Raw genomic sequence first — 18,305 nt, forward strand, 5'->3', positions numbered from 1 at the left:
TTCTTTGCTTCCTCCCCACAAAAGGAAAACTGTTCAGTTTTAAGTCTAAGAAAGTGGCAAAAATAAATATCAGATGTTTTATGAAAGGCCATATGCAGGTGAAATCTATCTGTACACCACCCTTGCCTGTGTCTGACATTAGGGTGGTGTCCTGGGTCTCATGGCCTCAAAATCCCTTGTGTGAACAGACCTTGTGACATGACACGTGCATTTTTGTCACATAGTGAGTGAATGTCCCCATCAGTCAGAACTACCTGTATTTGAAGGGTTTCTGGGAGAAAGTGTGAGAATAACCTTGGTGGATGCTTCTTATTGGGCCATATCTGCTCCTGCCTTGAGAGACCCTGCAGCTGAATTCTTTCCTACTGCATTATAGCTGATCATCAAACCTGGCTCTTGACCTCCACCCCCTTCTCATATTCATCTATTCAAGTAGAGGAATATTTAGAACCCTTAGTTCTTTGAAGTGATTTTAGCTGTAGTGTTCATTTAATGCGAGTTTCCTTTCTGAGTTTTACTGAGAGAAAAAACATCTGATCTGGGGCAAGTGGCTCCTGAAAGAGGTGGTGTGAGCACAGAAAGCAACTTGGCTCCAAGACTTCCAACTCTCTTCAGTATTACCATTTTCTTGCCCTGACCTTGCCTTTAAGCCAGCAGGACCAGCAGGAAGGAAATGATGCTGCCAGTTGCCAAAGGGAATGGCTCAAGGAAAGTCAGCAAAATGCCTAAAAAAAGTGCAAAAATGCCTAATTGCAGGAAAAGCCACTGGTGCTCAAAAGAGAGAACACATCAGAGGTGTTGTGCTGCTTCTGGGCGCTTTGTGGTGTACATCTAAACTTAAGAGAAGTATAGGGGAAAGTAATATGCATTTCTGTCTGTGTGAAAGATCTTTTCAAAGCAAGAAAGAGAAAAGGAATCAGTCATTTAGCAGTTTTACAGTAATTACTTCTCATCACCAATCCGTTTATAATGTCTTGCTCAACTTTTATGATACTTTAAAGCTGATACAAACTGAGAAATGTCAAAGTCCTTCTCCAGAAAGCTAATACTGACCTTATATACACCGTTTTGTCTAAATGCTTTTTACCTGTTCTTTTACCTTTTCAAGAATATGTTTCTATGTCTGCCTTCAGCCAGCCTCATTATTTCTTCCTTTGTTCTCACAATTTGTCAAGAATTATGTATTTCTGAAGCCTTTTAATGACCCATGAGCTTTGGAAATATATTTAAAACTAATTCTTTGGCCACAATATTACATCTTTGTCAAGGATTTTGTTCATCCTATATACCTCCCAGAAATGATCAACATTTTAAAAAAATTATCTTAAAGTAGTATTTTTTTGTGCTTAAACACAGAAATGCAAAGAAAAAGCTAAATTAAACTACTTTAAAAATAATAAACTGTATTTACTTGGAATGTTAGTGGATTAAAGGAAAACTTGTTACTAAATTTCTATATGTATAGTGTTTAAGGACATTCAAAAGCTGATGCAGTAAGAATTCCTTTTTGTGATATGGCTGTGGTCCCATGTCTCACAGTATTTGTGTTTCAAGCCTATTTATGTGCAGAGAAACACCTGTGGTCCTAAGGGAGAGAAAAACCACATTAAATTTACGTAATGTTCTTCATCCTAAAAAAGCCAACTGCACTAAAGGTAGTGATTGCCAAACATGTAAGTCTACATTTCTAGCTGAGAGTGGATTTGATAATTTCCCCACTCAGCCCAGTTTGTGCAAAGTCTTCCCAGAAATTCCCTGGACAGCAGATATCTACATGTGCTGCTCCATGCTTTGTCTCTTCTAGGAATTTTTTCTTTCAAAGCTTAAAAACAAAAAACAAAACAAAACAAAACCAAAAAAAAAAAAAAAAAAAAAAACAAAAAAAAAACCCAAAACAAACAAACAAAAAAAAAAACCAAAAAAACCAAACAAAAAAAAACCCAAAAAAAAACCCCAAAACCAACCAAACAAAAAACCACAAAGAAAAAAAAAAAACCAAAACAAAACAAACCAAAAAAACAAAAGCCCAAAGAGCCATAATGAAAAGGCAGGATTACTGATTACTGACTGGATTTGTATTTTTTCTGATCAAAGCCCCAGTAATTTATACCTTTTGTATTAAAAATGTGTGCCTTGATTTGCCATTTAAAGTAGAACTAGATTTTTGTTTGTATCTACCACAAATCTTTAAACTTATTAATACTTTTTGCATTCTTCCTAGCACTAACCAAAAATCTAAAAGCATCAAGCAGTTTATCTTAGGAATGTGCAGCTCTAATAATTAAAATCTGCACAAAAAAAAAAAATTACCAATGAACAAAATAAATTTCTTCCTATCTGCAGTCCAGTACTCAGTACAATCTAGTTTTCTGACCTGCATGTTTTATTTTCTCTGAATCACACAGGTAGCAAGATAGAAAACAAAGTGTTGTATGCGCCATTTCCTTTCACATTTTATTTTTTCCCCCACCTAACTGGGCAGATCATTTCTGCCAGGGTGCTTTTTATGGTGTGAGGGATGCTCTATGTCTGATCATGTGAGGCAGCAGTATTTACTGAATGAGTGGGCAATGGCAACTGTAAATACATCTCACCTTACCCCCCACATTACAAGGCATTCTACAACAATTCATAGACAGGGAAGTCAGTTAACTTTGCCACAGTAAGTGAAACCATTTTTACACATATATTGCATGTATTAAATATTGCATGATGGCAAATAATGCATTGACATTTAACTATGAGCCAAGAGAAACCATTAAAATAAAATATTTGAATTAGCAAATGTTTAAATAAGTTATGTGCATAACTTTTCTACTGTGACTGGCATCCCAGATTCTTTGTAAACCACTGGGGCAGTTAAGTGTTTGCCTTAACCTCTGCACGATCAGGCCTCCAACACACTTCTTGAAATCCTCCTGAAGATATTTGCTGAACTACTCACTGCTTGAGTGAAGCTCTAAGTTTATAAATTTCACAATGATGGTGCATATTGAGGGCAAACATACCTCAGCCCTCACACTGGAAAACTCCCCAAAACCAAGCCAGACTGTGCCACACCCTCCTGCACAGTGCAGAGCCTGGCGCAACCAGGGCATGGCCATGCCATGCCAAGCAGCACGTTTTGTTCTTTACCATTCAAAGTCAGAGATGAGGTTTGCCCAGTGGGCTCCACGCTGTGTTTATGTTATATAAATAACCAAGAATTTGTGTAAAGAACAGAGCCCAGAATTTGCCTGCACCACAATTCATGGGCAGGCACTGGCTGCAGTAACTGGGTACTCAAGGGCTCACAGCCTGCTGGAACAGCTGGCAAAACTTTCTTGCCTAAGCCAGGCACTTCAGCAAACATCTCTTTGTTAGGGAAGATGAATGCTGTATTGGTCTATTTATCTAAATACACTGGGGAGAACAAGAGGGGAAAAGTGGTGGAGACATCTTAAAATGAGAGGATATAAAATATATTTTTATGGCTTTCATTGATATTCAGATATATTAGACTGACTTCAAGCTCAACAAATACTGTCCCAGAACAGATCAGATCCATAAAAATGTTCAAGTACTCTGAAAAGATTCTGCATTGTGTTTGCAAATTAGAATTTCATACATCTCATCTCTTGCTATATCCTTTCCTCATCCCTGACCTATATGCTTTTCTTGAGGATTTCACTGTGCTGCAGCTCTGGCTTTGGTGCTCCCTGGTCCATGTGAATACAACAACACAACGAATCTACTCTGTCCTGTCATAAGGATGGGTGAGTCATCCCTTCAAAGAGAAAAAGACAATAGTCATTGACTTATCCCATTGTTCTCTTTGTAGCTGCCACCCTACAGTGTAGCAAGATTGGTGTAGTTTTGAACCAAGAACTTGAGCTAAGAAGAATAATGTGGGCTTTTACTGAAGTCACCAGCAGCCTTGAAAAAGAAATAAATTCTAGTACAAACCTTTTCAAGTAAGATTTGAGGACTTCAGGGAAGTGTGGTTAAAAAAAGAAGATATGAGAGTAGATGCCATTTATTAATAATCATCATTTGCATTTACTAAGAGCACTTTAATGACTACACCATTTACCCTAAACTTAAGATTTTATATAGAACTGGAGAAGACTTATTATACATAGCCAAGGAATGGTGAGGAGAACTTCAGATCTTAATGCAAATATGACAGTTCAAATACCTCTTTGGGGACATTGCTATGTTTTCTATTCATTCACCAGTATTTAACAGAGGGGGAAATTATAGAGATGTGTGGGGTTTTGCTGCAATTTTGTAGGTTGTGGTTGCATGACAACAGGAAGTCATCAGAAACCGTGAGCTGACTTAAGTCACAAATATTAAACCCTTGTCTGTCATTAAATTTCCATCCAGTTTGATCCTCAGTCCACGTTACCTCCCAGCCCTCTTCCTCTTCAAGAACCTTCCACTGAAAAATTTCCTCTGGCTGTGGTGCAATGACTTCATCACTGTGGCACAGGATAAGTGAAAGGTGTTAAAGTCTGATCTAAGGCTTTTTCCCTTGGGAAGTTTTGAACACATTTCCAGCTCCCACTCCTTATATGGTCCAGACCCTTCCCCAGCTCCTTTGCCCTTCTCTGGACACGCTCCAGCACCTCAATGACATTTTGCAGTGAGGGACCCCAAACTTAACCCGGGATTTGAGGTGCCACAGCAGTGCTGGTTCCCTGTACATGCCACAGGATGGCACCCAGGATGACAGACATGAGGTGTTACAGACATGAGATGTTACGCTGTGCTGATCTCACAGCAGATCTGGCTGTGTTTTTCACGGGCAGAACCAAGATATCCATCTTGAGAAGAGGGATTTTATGGTTCATGTGCTGTGATTAAATAAGAGAGCCTAATATTACAGGGTGGTCGTTGTGCTGCACCAAAACAATCTGAAGGTTGTTAAACTTCCCCTGGTCTTTTGGCTTCCTTCAATTTTGAGTTGTTATGCCAAGCCCACCTCTTTTCATGAAGTGAGCCTTCAACAAGGAAAGCCAGTCAGGTTTGGATTTTAATCTTGAATCATCAATGAAATTACTCAGTGCAAGGAAAATTGCTCAATCCACCAAATTACTCAGACAATGTGACCAAGTGTTTAGCAAGGTTTACCTAATCTGGTGTGGAATTACTTTCTTCATTTTCTGCTTCAAGAGAAACCCATCCAGAGTGAGAACAGTGACTAAGGGGAGCCCTCATTATGGTCTGCAACTTCCTCGTGAGGGGAAGTGAAGCACAACACCAACCTCTGGTGGCCAGTGACAGGAGTCAAGGGCATGGCCTGAAATGGTGTCAGGGAGGTTTAGGTTGGATATCAGGGAAAGGTTCTCCCACCAGAAGGCGCTGGCACTGCCCAGACTCCCCAGGGAATGGCACAGCCCCGAGGCTGCCAGAGCTCCAGGAGTTTGGACAGCAGTGCCAGCGTGGGATTGTTGGCGTGTCGGTGCAGGAACAGGAGCTGGACTCGATCCCTGTGGATCCCTTCCATATTCTGTGATTCTATGAACTGCCAGGGGCTGACAGCAAAAATAAAACTATGCACAGGAAACATTCAGGTTTTCCTGGATGACAAAAAAGAATTCAGCTCTGGGAGAGACTAAAAGACCTGGTCATGCTTTATCCCTCATTGCGTTATGTCCAAAACATAAAAAATGCTGGAAAATATGATTCTAGATTAACAGATTTCTTGCACTCTAATACATCCAGACTCAGGTGTGTATTAATAGAACTTGTTTATAGAACCTGAACTGCAATTTCAACATTTCAGTTTTACCAATAAGAAAGCAAACAATGATCAAAAAGCTTAAAGATCACAAATCTCACTCCCCATAAAACTGTTGAGGTAGCATTTTTGTTATATGGGGAAGACTGACGTGAAGTGGGATTAACAGGCATGAGTCAGTAAGCACATTCCTAATATTTATTCTAGAGCTTCTGGCAATCTAGCAGCATAGTTTCTTCCAGAATTCAGCTGGCATTTAAAGATGCCATCTGTCAAAGGAGACACTTTTACTCAGATCCAAGTTCCTTCGTAATCTCAGAACCAGGTTCCCAAAGCTGTATTGGGCCAGCAACAACAATCACACTTTCTAGGTCAGAGCTTGCCTCTCTCTTGGACCTTTGAAGACAGCCTTGGTGGCATCTGGAAGAATAGTCATAGACCCTGCACACCACCAGCTCACACTGCAGGTAAACCTCTGGATTGCTCTGAATGAACTGGAAGGCATTGAATTTAAACCGGACGATGTTTCTCTGAGGTGAGTAATAAGCAGCATAGGTGGGATCTTTGACACACCTGAAAAGGAACAAAAAAAACCCTCTCATGAATACACACTGCAGTCAGTCATTTACAGGCAATAAAACACATGACATGAGAAGCCATCTTTAAACATAATGAAAACAGTTCAGAAAACTGCAAGTGGGAAAACCAAAATGCCTTTCATTGGCAGAATTGCACCACATTGCCTTTCCCCAGCCTGTCCTGTGTCTGATATGTGGTGTTTGTATGATTCTGTGAAGGTAAATTAACCTTACCTGAGGTATTTTGCTATCACAACATTATTTATTATTATTATTATTATTATGTTTTATGTTTTATGTTTTATGTTTTATAATATTATTATAATAATATTAGAATTTTATAAATTATTATTGCAATATTATTATTTTATAATAATATTGTTAATTTTTAATAATATTGTTAATATTACTAATACTAATAATAATCCATCATGAACTGGCCATAGTCATTTAGTCTACTAGTTATTTTAAGCTGTGGCGTGTGTTATATTTTGGGTCAATCCATCTCCTTTTCCCAGTAAACCCTGAATACTCTTGTCCATTAATTGATTAGAAGCTATCATTATTGTGTGCTATATTCACAATATTCCATTAAATTAAAAAAAAATTAATAAGAGATAAAAGAGTTTGAAGGCAGTTGTATCTCTAATTGTAATTCATAAGAACTCACCCATTCTTGATTATAGGATAGGTTCTTGTTGTAAAATTGTGGCGGGTGGGAGATGCCACACAAGTGTCCAGGAATAACTCCAGCAACGGGTCAGAGCTGTGCAGGGAAGCTTCCAGGAACAAATTCTGGTTGATGCCAACATGGTAGGGTGAGTCATACACTGGCCGTGAGAAGCTTGAAGAGTCATAAAATGTGAGGTTTACATCGTATCTCTCATACTGAGTTTCGTTGACTTCAAAGTTGCCGTCCGCGACGTACATCGCTTTTGCCCACGTGTTCTGGAGCATCTTGCAGTTGACATGCAAGAGAAGATTTCTATTTCTTGTGATTAATGTACCAGAAGAGGATCCTCTAATAATGTTGGAATAGCTGATTGTGTTGCTGTTTCCCTGTTTGGCACATAAAATAAAATGCAGAATTAATTCATATAGCCTATAGGTATATATAATAGGTACCCTATTATACAGTCTGAACTTTGCTGTACCCTTACAGCAATGTGCACTGTAAAAACATTGTTTCCCAGAAAGTCTGATGTGGAAAAGTCTGAATCTAGTAATTTCTGTTCTCAAGATAAGAATCTGTAATCTTCATGTGATATTCAGTGCCCACAGTTTTGGCCTAGAAAACTACTCACAATAAATGCAGATGTAACAGAATTAAATACAACCTGTACAACATTAAATATGTGAAGGTTCAGGTCTGGCACATTATTTAAGCTGAAATCTGACTACGACATTATTAGCCATGTTTAGTGAAAGCTTTGAAACCTTTGTAGCTATCACACTCAGCCTGGGACCTTGAAAATGCCAAGTATTTGTATCCTCCCACAGCTTATTCCTTCGGAGATGGATAACGGGCTGTAAGGGAATGTTCTGTTAGCAGAGGCAGGAAATGCAAGTGCAAATAAACCTTATCCTTCAGCAGAGAGGGAGACAACCCATAATCACCAGGCCACTTCCAGTCCCTGCAGATCCCAGGTGCCTTTCAATTTGTGCTGGTTTTCAAAGCAAAATATTCTGTTTGAAATTTTATATCCTCCCTTTATTTGCCCACTTTGTTGAAATGTTCAGTCCTACCTCTCTGACAGTGCCACAGCGAGTGTATGGAATGTCAAATGACACAGAATTTGATGTGATGTTGGGTGTGCAAAAGGGGTCGTTCAGGGTGAGGTTCCAAGCAGAGTAGCCGTGGGACTGAAGGAAGTATCTGCTCACAACCACGTGCATGTAGTCTGGCAAACACAGCAGTGCTAGTGGATGGCAGAGAAAATATGTTACAAGCTCAGTGAAATGACCAAAAAAGGTTGTAAGCAGTGGATTGAGTAAACATTATCTTTTGCAGGAGCAGTTGATATGGCAGAAGGAGTTCAGAATCCAAACCACGGACTTGAATCTCCACGAAAACGCTACAGATCTAATTGAAATTTTACAGATCTCATTCAAAGCACTAACAAGATTAACAATCCGTGAACTAGAAAATAATTGAAAAGCATGTTTCTGCTTTAAAGATGAACTTACTGGTGCTGTCATCAGCTGGAGTGGAATGATAGTTGGCCTGAAACCCTCTGTATGTGTGTCGGGAGTCGCTGTGAAAGCGGACGCTCAGCAGGTTTGAGGACGATGTGTACGTGGGGTAATAACCAGAACAAATCTTCCCAAGGAGAGGAGAGGTGTGTGGGGGCCCATCATAGATTTCCACGTAGTCAGAGAGGCATCTGCCACCTTCCATCCTGGGAAGCAACGTAACTATTTAGCTTAATGCTTCGTTTTTATGTTCTTTGGTTTCTGTTTGCTTGTTGGTTTGGTTTTTCAGTCAGATTATCTCTTTGTGTTTGGCAGAAGAATACATTTGATTGATATGACTGTCAAATCTTTGGAACAGAATCTACAGCCTCCAATTCCTGTCTCAGTAGATGTCAGCCACGTTTTTGACTAAATAAGCAAAAATGAACACATCTTCCCTCTCCAGATGGACTAAAAGCTTTGATAAAGATCCTTGAAATCAAGTAGGCTTTTGCTTAGTAAGTCCAAGATGTCAGTCCCATATGTTCATCTTCCCAAGTAATGAATTCTTACTTACTGAATATCTGTAAATTGAAGTATGACACGGAAGTTGCTTTTTACTTGTATTTCCCACACGCAGTTGGCATTGTTTGGATAATTTCTGGGGTAAAATGGGCTCTGTAAGGTACCAGATGAAGAGGAGAGCAAACCACCACAAGAATAATCTTCTGCAGAGAAAAATACAAGAAGAAAAAGATATGTATGCACCTTTAGGGTTGTGTTTGGAGTATGTCTATGTGAAGTTTATGTGTAAATGTAGAGATAGTGACTTTTATCAGCTTCAGTAGCCTCTCCATCAGGTTCATATACATCTGAATGCAGGTTAGGAGATGATAACCACACTGAATAGATTTTATAATGCTGATCTGCAGTACCTGCACTAGCAGGACACAAATATTTTACACAGAACTAGACAGTTTTGAGGCTGGAATTATGGAGGTCAGCTGTTCCTTGAAAGGGGAGCCCCCTATTACAATTGCTAATGACCAAAGGGAAGAGGAAAAAAAAAATCAAATAATTTTGTTTCAAAAAAAGAATGCTGATAAATATCCAGTTCATAAACTTACCCAAGTCCTCCAAACCTACCTGAGGTTGGTGACAGAGTGGAAGTATCGGGAGCTGTAGGGAGAGAGCAGCAGGTGAACACTCAGCATTTTGCCTAAGAGAAACAGCCCTCTGGGGGTCACCTCTCCCCAGAAGGGCTCCTGAAGGGACACTGAAACACCAGACCCACAATCACTACCTGGACCCACGGCAGGTCCCTGTGTGGCTGCACCTCCCCCTCCACCCACCAGCCCAGGGTGCAGCTGGTCTTCTGCACATGCAACAGCTCCCATCAGCAGGGCCATGACCTCTTTTGTTAATGGTCAGCAGGGTGAGACAGAGCAGACCCTCAGCATGTTTGCTGGTGACACCAAACTGGAGGGAGGATGGTCAGGCAGACGGTGCTGCTGCCATTCAGAGGGAGCCTGGCACTGCAGACAGAGCAGCAGCCAGCCTTGCTGCTCCACAGCTCCTCAGCTGCCAAAAGGAGTTCTCTGCACTGTGGCTGAGCGCATCAGCTCCCTTTATTTTGGAAAAACAAAAAGTAGCCTTTGGCCTCTGCGGCAATGAGTGTGCCAGGGCTGAGCAAATCCTCTGCCTACAGCACAGGCCAGGAAAATTGATGATAGCTCAGTGGCAGCACTGGGGGAGGTGGAGAGTCCCATTCCTGCCCACCTGGCAAAGAAACAGTGTCTGGGAGCAGCTTCATGGCCATCCTATCCTGAAGAATGCCCTTGAGCCAGGATGCCTCTAAGTGGGGCCAGAAGGTCTGGATGCCCACAAGGGGTTGAGAGCTGCCAGAAGCTCTTTGTGATTGAGTTTGAGCTCCTGCCCTGGCAAGGAGTAAAGGACAGCTCTAGCCTTACCCACGGTGGTATTGAAGGCAAGAAATGATGAGTAGTAGGCGTGGAAGCCTCTCCTGGTGACGCTGCTGTCACTGTGGAACAGGACGGTGAGCTGGTTCCCGGATGAGTTGAAGACACGATGGTCGTTGCGGCAAACGAGGCCGAGGCGCCCGCTCTGGAGGGACCCTCCGTCGAACACCTCGATGGCATCGTAGGTGCAGGTGCTGCCTTCCAGCCTGCAGGGAGAGGAGGATCTGTCTGACCACAGCTGCAGGGCCCGGCAACCCGGCCCCATTCCCGCCTCGCCCCAGTGCTCGGGCAGAGGCTGTGGGGACGAAGCCGCCCCCAGAGCCCGGCTGGACTCACTCCACGTCCGTGAACTGGAGCTGGATCCTGCGGGCCGGGTCCCGCAGCCGGATGCGCCACACGCAGTAGGAGTTGTCGGGGTAGGAGCTGGGGTATCCCGGGCTCTGGATGGTGCCAGACAATCCCTGAAGTAAGCCACCGCAGGATGGGTTCTCTGAGGAAAAGAGCAGAGCCCGGGCATGGGTAAAGAGATCTTATCCTATCGCCAGAATCCGTCAGATTCTTAGCGGGCACGGCCCCGCCAAGGAGGCTCTGCCACAGCCCCATAGAGACCCTCCCTGCCAGGCACCCCAAAACATCATCCCTGCATCCCCCCAGCCCAGAGCACGGGTTGTGCTCAGCTCATACAATAACCCAGATCCATGGGGTTGGCTGTCTACCTGGGGAAGGAAATAACCAGACCCCCTAACTCCTGTGGAACTAAATGTGGTCCGTGACAGAGGGGAAGTTGAGCTGGAGGCACCTGGTGCTGCAGGGAGAAATCAGCAGGATTCACTCCCAGCATTTTTCCTAAGAGATACGACCTGCTGGGAGTCAACCCTCTCCAGGCTCTTTCCAGTGGTGCCCAGTGAGGGGACAAGAGACCATGGACACAAACTGAAGCACAGGGGATTTCCTCTGAACATCAGGAGATACTTATTCTCTGCAAGGGTGACTGAGCACAGACACAGGTTGCCCGCAGAGGTGGCAAATAGCCAAAAGCCGTCTGGATATGGATTTGGGAAGCCAGCTCTGGCTGATCCTGCTTTTAGCCAGGAGGTAGGACCAGATGTACTCCAGAGATCCCTTCCAACCTCATCATCCTGTGATTCTGTGATGCTTAACTGAGGGCAGAAGCTAGTGCAGCCCCACAGCTCCTCTGGACATACCTGTTGTAGTCCACAGCCTGGCGGGCATCAATCTGGAGACAGCAGGCGCTGCAGGGAGAGAGCAGCAGATGAGCAAGCAGTGTTTTACCTAAGAGGATCATCCTGCTGGGAGTCCCCCCTCTCCAACGGGAACCCCGCTGAGCCCCAATGAAAACCAAAGCCCACAGTCAGCACTGCAATGTGGCAGGACTGAGATGGCTGCAGTGCCAGCACTTGCTCAAGGGCATCCCCACTGCAGCAACATGAAGACCAGTGCCAAACCTCTCCCACAGAAGAAGTGGCTGCTCAATCCCAAATGATCCCAAGCAATCCCACGTCTCCCTGAATGTTAGGGACATTAGCCAGGGTCTGTAAAACTGATATATAAACAGAAATTTCTTGTTACCTGTTGCTGGAGTCACTGTTATTCCCGAGTCTGGAAGGAGAAAATCAGAGGATGTGAGGCACTAGGACTGCTTGGCTCCCCTTGGACCATGTATTTAATTTCATGGAAAGTTATGGAGGGACCCACGGACAGGATGGCCTGACTAAAAACCATCCCTCTCCTCACACCCTGCTCTGTGCAGGAGTGATGCCCAAACCCCAGATTTCCCAGGTACAGTCTGCAAACATGAGATTGATGCTCCCTCTGAAACACCCCCCCTCTGCATCAAGCACGTGGACCCACGACCTGCTGCTGCCCTGCTGAGCGTGGAGCGAGGGCAGGGCAGCCTTCATCCCACCTCAATCCGGACGGATTTTCTTCAGGAAAATGCCACCAAAACACAAACACCCACCTGAGCATACGACAGAAGCAGGTCCATGGTAGCAGGCACTGTACTTGTATTTGTAGGGGCACTGCCACACGTAGTTCTCATTGCCCGTACAGTTCACCTCAGTAATCATGTACGGGTACGAGTTGCTCGGAGGGAAGGGGTACATGACTGCGAGGGGGAAGCCACATCCCAGCTGCCTGCACACCACCGTGGCGTCCTGCATGTCCCACAGGGAGCCACACACCTTCTCCCAGGCTCCGAAGTAGTAGATCTCCACATTGCCTGCACACCAGTTGGGCCCATTGTTCAGCCTCAGATGCAGATCTTTGAGAGACACAAACCCCTTGGTCAAGCCAGTGGTGCTCTGGGTCCAGGGAATGATGTCCCACACCCTCTCTGGGCATGGCTGCATCCACCTGCAGCGCAGCCCAGGGCTGGGAGCCCCTTCTCAGCTCCCACACTGCAGGATGGAGAGGTTGGGGCAGCCAGGGCAGGCACGTCGCATCCCTGTGCCCAGGGCCATGACGAGAACCCTGGCAGACAGACTCACCATCACCTATGATTGGAACTGTGGAGGAGAACAAGCAGGGGAAAAAACACACAGAGAGCAAGAGAATTAGGACAAATTCTTTGGGAGCTGTCAATTCCTCCAGTGAGTCAAGATCCCACTGAAGGGCACAAGTGACAGAAGATCTTTTTCATTCTAGCAAGGCTGGTTGCTGGAGGGCAAAGCCATCCCCAAATTCCTCCATCCCAGATCATTTACTTCTCATGTATATATCCCCATCCCCACCCTAAAGAAAATGTGAGCTTTTTAATCATACTAATTTCTTCCCAACAATAAATGCTATCTCAAAAACATAAATCTATCACTATTAGAGAAAGTAACAATCTGATAAACTCTACTTACTAGTCGTGGAGTCAGGAGTTATTGGGGGTCTTGTTGTTTCTAGAGAAGAAAAAAATAAGATAGCATATGTGAAGGTCAACAAGGCAAATTTAACATGAAACTTCCTCAAACCCTGTTTCAGTCTCTAGCAATTTGCAGCCAACAAACTTTAGATCCAGGAGATTTCTGTCTATTTCAGTCAATCTCAGCAGTATTTTTTTCCAGTAACCATCAGCACTCTTTGTGAGCCCACCAAAACCTGCAACTGGCCCAGAGAGTGCCTTGAAGTGGGACCAGATTTCTCAGGTCACCCAGCCCCCTGAGCTGGAAGAAGGGACAGGGAGCAGAAAGAATCCCCCATAATCCAAGGGAAAACCTGTTCACCACTTGGATATTCACAACTCTGCGGGGCTGGATGGGATCCACTCAAGGGAGCTGGGGGGACTCAGCCTGGAGGAAAGAAGGCTCAGGGGGAACCTTATTGCTCCCTACAGCTGCACTGAAAGGAGGCTGTAGCCAGGTGGGGGTCAGTCCCTTCTCCCCTATAATAGGACATAGCCTCAAGTCAGACTGGAGGAAATCTCTCCCTGGAAGGAACAGGCTGCCCAGGGAGTCACCATCCCTTGAAGGGATTTAAAAGACATGTAAATGTGGCACATTTAGACATGTAGACATGTAAATGTGTGGGGCTGCTGGATTAATAGTTGAACTGATGATCTTAAAGGTCTTTTTCAGATGGAGCAATTTGATTCTATCCAGCTGGTTTCAGCTGAGCTGATCAGGAGCTGATGGCTCTGCTACTGATACGGGAATAGGCTGTGAAAAACTACCTCTTTCTCCAAATCAAGCAACGAAAACCTCAACAGAAATGAAGATGACATAAAATATCTGGGGAGGTGGTCAGAACAAGGCCAGTGACAAGGGAGGCTGCACATCTCATTATCTTCATCGGGCACAGCTGCAGGTAAAAAGGGAGTCTCCAAAAGCTCCCTGTCCCAGGATCTGCTGACATTCCCACCACGTCTAAGCTACTCTCATTCCCTTCCACCTCCAACACCACTGATTCCATCAACACCACGCAGCTGGTTTCTCTAACTGGCTCAAAGAAGGTTTTCCCTGCTAGGGCTGATGGAAAGCCTCCAGGTGGCACTAAGAGATCAGAGGTGTCCCGCAGGACAGGGCTCCGGCACGCGGAGAAAGGTGATCTCTTTCCCGGCGTTTTTGGATCGGGTAACAGCACCAAACCTACAATCAGAATTAAAAACGGCATTTCATGTGAGTGTTTCTCTGTCCCTACACAGGTGACTCTTTGTGAGCCCACCAAAACCTGCAACTGGCCCAGAGAGTGCCTTGAAGTGGGACCAGATTTCTCGGGTCACCCAGCCACCTGAGCTGGAAGAAGGGACAGGGAGCAGAAAGAATCCCCCATAATCCAAGGGGAAACCTGTTCACCACTTGGATATTCACAACTCTGCGGGGCTGGATGGTTTTTTACACCTGAAAGAGGAAAGGGTGGAAACACAGCAGCCGTGGCAACTCTTCTGATGTTTTTCCATCCCTGCATACAGGACGCAGCAGCAGCTGCTTAAAAAGAAAGGTTTTGTCTCTCCCAGCACCAGGCTGGCACCCTGCTCAGTCAGGGAAGTCTCACCTGGAAAAGGGGAAAGTATATTTGGAATATAAAAAACCTATTTCACCCTGTTTGAAATATCCCCCCTCCCCATCAGACCCACTAAGATTTGTATTGGTCCACAAAGGGATGGAATTGGCTGGGCAGACCATTGACTCTGTAACCAAATTAAATTACACTCCTAACAGGAATTAGCCTGTGGGAAATTAAACTAATAAAAAATGGCAGTAATTTCCATTATAATTTAATCAAATACAAACCCCACAGTTTGTACACCTCACCCCCTTTAAAATAAATATGTATTTAGTCCAGAAAATACTTATTTGTCTTTAACTCCATTATCCCAATATAAAGGATTGGAAAATGTTATAATTGGCTTTGCAGTATATTCATTTTAATTTCCTTTACTAAGCTCTTTACAAAAAATGATGGGAAAAAAAATTAAATTCATTAAGCAGTTTTGATGACATTGATTTCTTCAGCTCATAGGTTTGACCTGCTCATGGTTTTCAAAAGAGCTGAGCCATGCTGATAAATCTTCTTTTACCATTAAATCCCAACGTTAGCCCAAGGTGAAATAAAGCTACAAAGGTGATCAGAAGTGAGGCTCTTTACCTGCATCCACCTGAATGTGAAGAATTATCATCACCATCCAAGACAAGATCCTGGTGGCAGCCATCTCCTTGGAGCTCCTGATGCAGGAGGACACCAGAATTTATAGGCAGAGTCACCAAAGGGTGCAGCTCAGCAGCCCAATCTCTTGTTTCTGTAGTTCAATACCACATTCCCCACTGCTGTCACTTCCCCGACTTCCAAGGCCACATGTTTGATTTGTAAATCAATATTTGCAGCTTCCTGGTTCTACAGGAGGACAATACCTGATATCTGATTCAGGGAAAACAGAGATCAGAAGTGGTTGCAGTAGCTGCTGTTTTTCCATCCCATCCCTCTTTGGCTGTGGAGTTCTCTTGCTGTCACTTATGTAACTTGTCCCTTTCTTGACAAAAGAAAATCTGAGCCAAAGCTTCTTCTTAGGCTGGTGCAATATGTGTTTTGGTTTTTTTTTTTTGTGACTGAACACGTGAAAGGGTGGGACTACAGTGGGAAACAACCCAAAGGCTTATGGAAACCCTTTGTACTCTGTCCCAAGAGATGTCACAAAAACATGCAGTAAAAGTGATTACATTCTTCTTTTTCTGTTCTCCTCCTGTTCATCATTATCAGTGTGCTCTGTCCTCACCAGGGCAGCAAGAGTCAGGACACTTAAGCTCCGGAAGTTAATCAAAAGTAATCTTTTGACTTTTGACACAAACCCAAGCCAAGTGGTCATACGCTGATCATTGTTAAACTGCACGAAACCTTTCCAGAGAACAAGGGCTCTAAGTCTGGCAATAGGGGCAAATACAGAAAATAAGTGAAAATTCATCCCAAATTCTCTATTCCTGAAGCTCTTAAGAACTTGGCAGAACTCTTGACACAGTTGTGCCCTGAAATTTATAACAGATTTAAGGTAGTAGAAAAGTAAGGGCATCAGATGGAACTTACAATGGGTTTTTACAAAGAGAAAGTATCTCAGGTCATGATGAAGTTTCAGTGGATCCAAGTCCTCATTAAAGAACACAGAACTATTTAGCCTGGAAGAGCCCCTGGTCCAAGTCTCAGTTCAAAGTAGGGTTATATTCAAAGTTCAATCAATCTTTAAAAAGTCTCAGGGTGTTAGTAAGTTGTGTAACTCAGAATTCTGCATTTTCTTTTCTAGAGAGAATGTGCAAAAACTTCTAGTAGATAAAAATGTGACATCCTCGTTGTTCCTGCTGTTAGTTTTGGATTTATTACTGACTGGCAAACAAATTACTTCTCAAAAACTCAGGAACATGTTTCTTGTGCCTCCTGAACCATGCAGTGCAACAGTCTTGGACAGCCAATGACCAAACTCAACTTCACGCAGCACAGGAGAGCCAAAGGACTATCTAAAGGAGAAAGGAGGCACAAACTCCATTGTGAGAATGGGGGCAGAAATGAAGGGATTAGTTTGTTAGACATGCAAACAGTTTGTTGACTCTGTAAACACGGGGAGACCTTTATTCTCATGGCTTTGCAAGGCAGGTGGAGGAAGTGGTCTTTTGGAGGGACTGGAGGAAGTCAGGGTTGTGGCTTGGTAAACACATTGGGGCAGCTGTTGCAGACCTGGAGAAACGAAAGAAAAATAAAACCAGACTAAAACCATTCAAAAGCCAACAAAAATTGGTACTATTTGAACACAAAAAGAGAACATGTGAGACAGCCCCGCGCTCAGGGTGACTGGTCCACACAGATCCCAGTGGCAATCAGCACTGCATGGCCATCCCACTCCAGGACTGGCATTCTCTGTGTGGAGCCCAGCATCTCAGTTCCCCAGATAAAAAAAAAAAGTGTGGTGGATTGCTTTTGGCTGGCTGCAAGACACCCACCCAGCCCCTCTCTCATTCCTCCTCCTCGGCAGGGCAGGAGGAGAAAAAAAGGTGGAGAGTTCATGGGTTGAGATAAGGATGGGGAAATCACTTACTGTCAGATGGAAAACAGATTCGGCTTATAGAAAAATAACTTGATTGCCAATTAAAATAGACTTGTATGATGAGAAACACATATAACTGAAACAACATGTTCTCCACTCCCTCTTCTGCTAGGCTCAAGGTCACTTCTTCATTCCACTGCTGTCCTGTCCACCTCTCTGAGTGGCACAGGGGGCCGTGGTGAGTCCATGGCAGTTTGTCACTGCTGCTCTGTCCTCCTCACCCTTTTTTAATGCTCCATTGTGGGTCCTTCCCCTGGGCTGCAGTCCTTCAGCATAAACCAACAGGATAATCCAGCATCAGCTCTCCATGGCCACAGCTCCTTCAGGAAATGTCCTCTTGCTCCAGCACAGAGGCCTCTGTGGATTGTGGGGACATCTCAGGTCTGGCACAAGGAGAACCTCCTCCTCCTCCATCTCCTCTAACTTTGGTGTTCAAAGGGCTGTTCCTCATGCTTTCTACCCCAAATCCTCATTTCCTGCATGGCATTTTGCACTTTCTTAAATACAATTTAATAACTAAATAAAACTCAGCCAAGCCCTGAGGTGGGACTGTTGCAGAGCTGGTTGGAGCACACCAAAGCACCAGAGTTGCTGGATCAGTAGTCAAGACACCAGTTGGCACCTGTTGAACTATCCCCACTATTTAATTTCATTTGCAGTGGTTACTACCCTGATGTTGCAGGAAAAAATTCATAGAATTCACAGAATTTACAGAATTCACAGAATGACCAGGTTGGAAGAGACCTTCAAGATCATTGAGTCCAACCCAGCCCCAACACCTCAACTCAACCCTGGCACCCAGTGCCACATCCAGCTTT

The 18,305-nt window shown here is 44.0% G+C and overlaps 1 protein-coding gene across 1 annotated transcript; it reads right to left on the minus strand.

Annotated features, from left to right (window-relative positions):
- Window positions 1–5,909: 5,909 nt before the first annotated feature.
- Window positions 5,910–15,602, minus strand: LOC128791263 (deleted in malignant brain tumors 1 protein-like). Its single transcript, XM_053948739.1, has 14 exons — window positions 15,549–15,602; window positions 13,325–13,363; window positions 12,965–12,982; window positions 12,436–12,738; window positions 12,045–12,074; window positions 11,660–11,707; window positions 10,791–10,944; window positions 10,446–10,660; window positions 9,622–9,654; window positions 9,053–9,203; window positions 8,491–8,702; window positions 8,050–8,222; window positions 6,974–7,362; window positions 5,910–6,298 (listed from the first exon to the last, which is right to left on the minus strand). Exons 1-14 carry the CDS (start codon window positions 15,583–15,585, stop codon window positions 6,013–6,015), a joined length of 2,088 nt encoding a protein of 695 aa, XP_053804714.1. The 5' UTR covers window positions 15,586–15,602; the 3' UTR covers window positions 5,910–6,012.
- Between the last annotated feature and the right edge of the window lie 2,703 nt (window positions 15,603–18,305).

The sequence above is a fragment of the Vidua chalybeata genome, chromosome 8 (genome assembly GCF_026979565.1).
Source record: "Vidua chalybeata isolate OUT-0048 chromosome 8, bVidCha1 merged haplotype, whole genome shotgun sequence".
In the NCBI taxonomy this organism is placed as follows: Eukaryota; Metazoa; Chordata; class Aves; order Passeriformes; family Viduidae; genus Vidua; species Vidua chalybeata.

Excerpts from the sequence above, each read along its gene's own strand:
- LOC128791263 (XM_053948739.1), bottom strand. The coding sequence starts at position 15,585 with ATGGTGATGATAATTCTTCACATTCAGGTGGATGCAG. Across the intron at positions 9,655-10,445 it reads TGCCTTCAATACCACCGTGG|CTCCCGATACTTCCACTCTG; the intron begins GTAAGGCTAGAG and ends CTCTCCCTACAG. Across the intron at positions 6,299-6,973 it reads TATCCTATAATCAAGAATGG|GTGTGTCAAAGATCCCACCT; the intron begins GTGAGTTCTTAT and ends GTTCCTTTTCAG.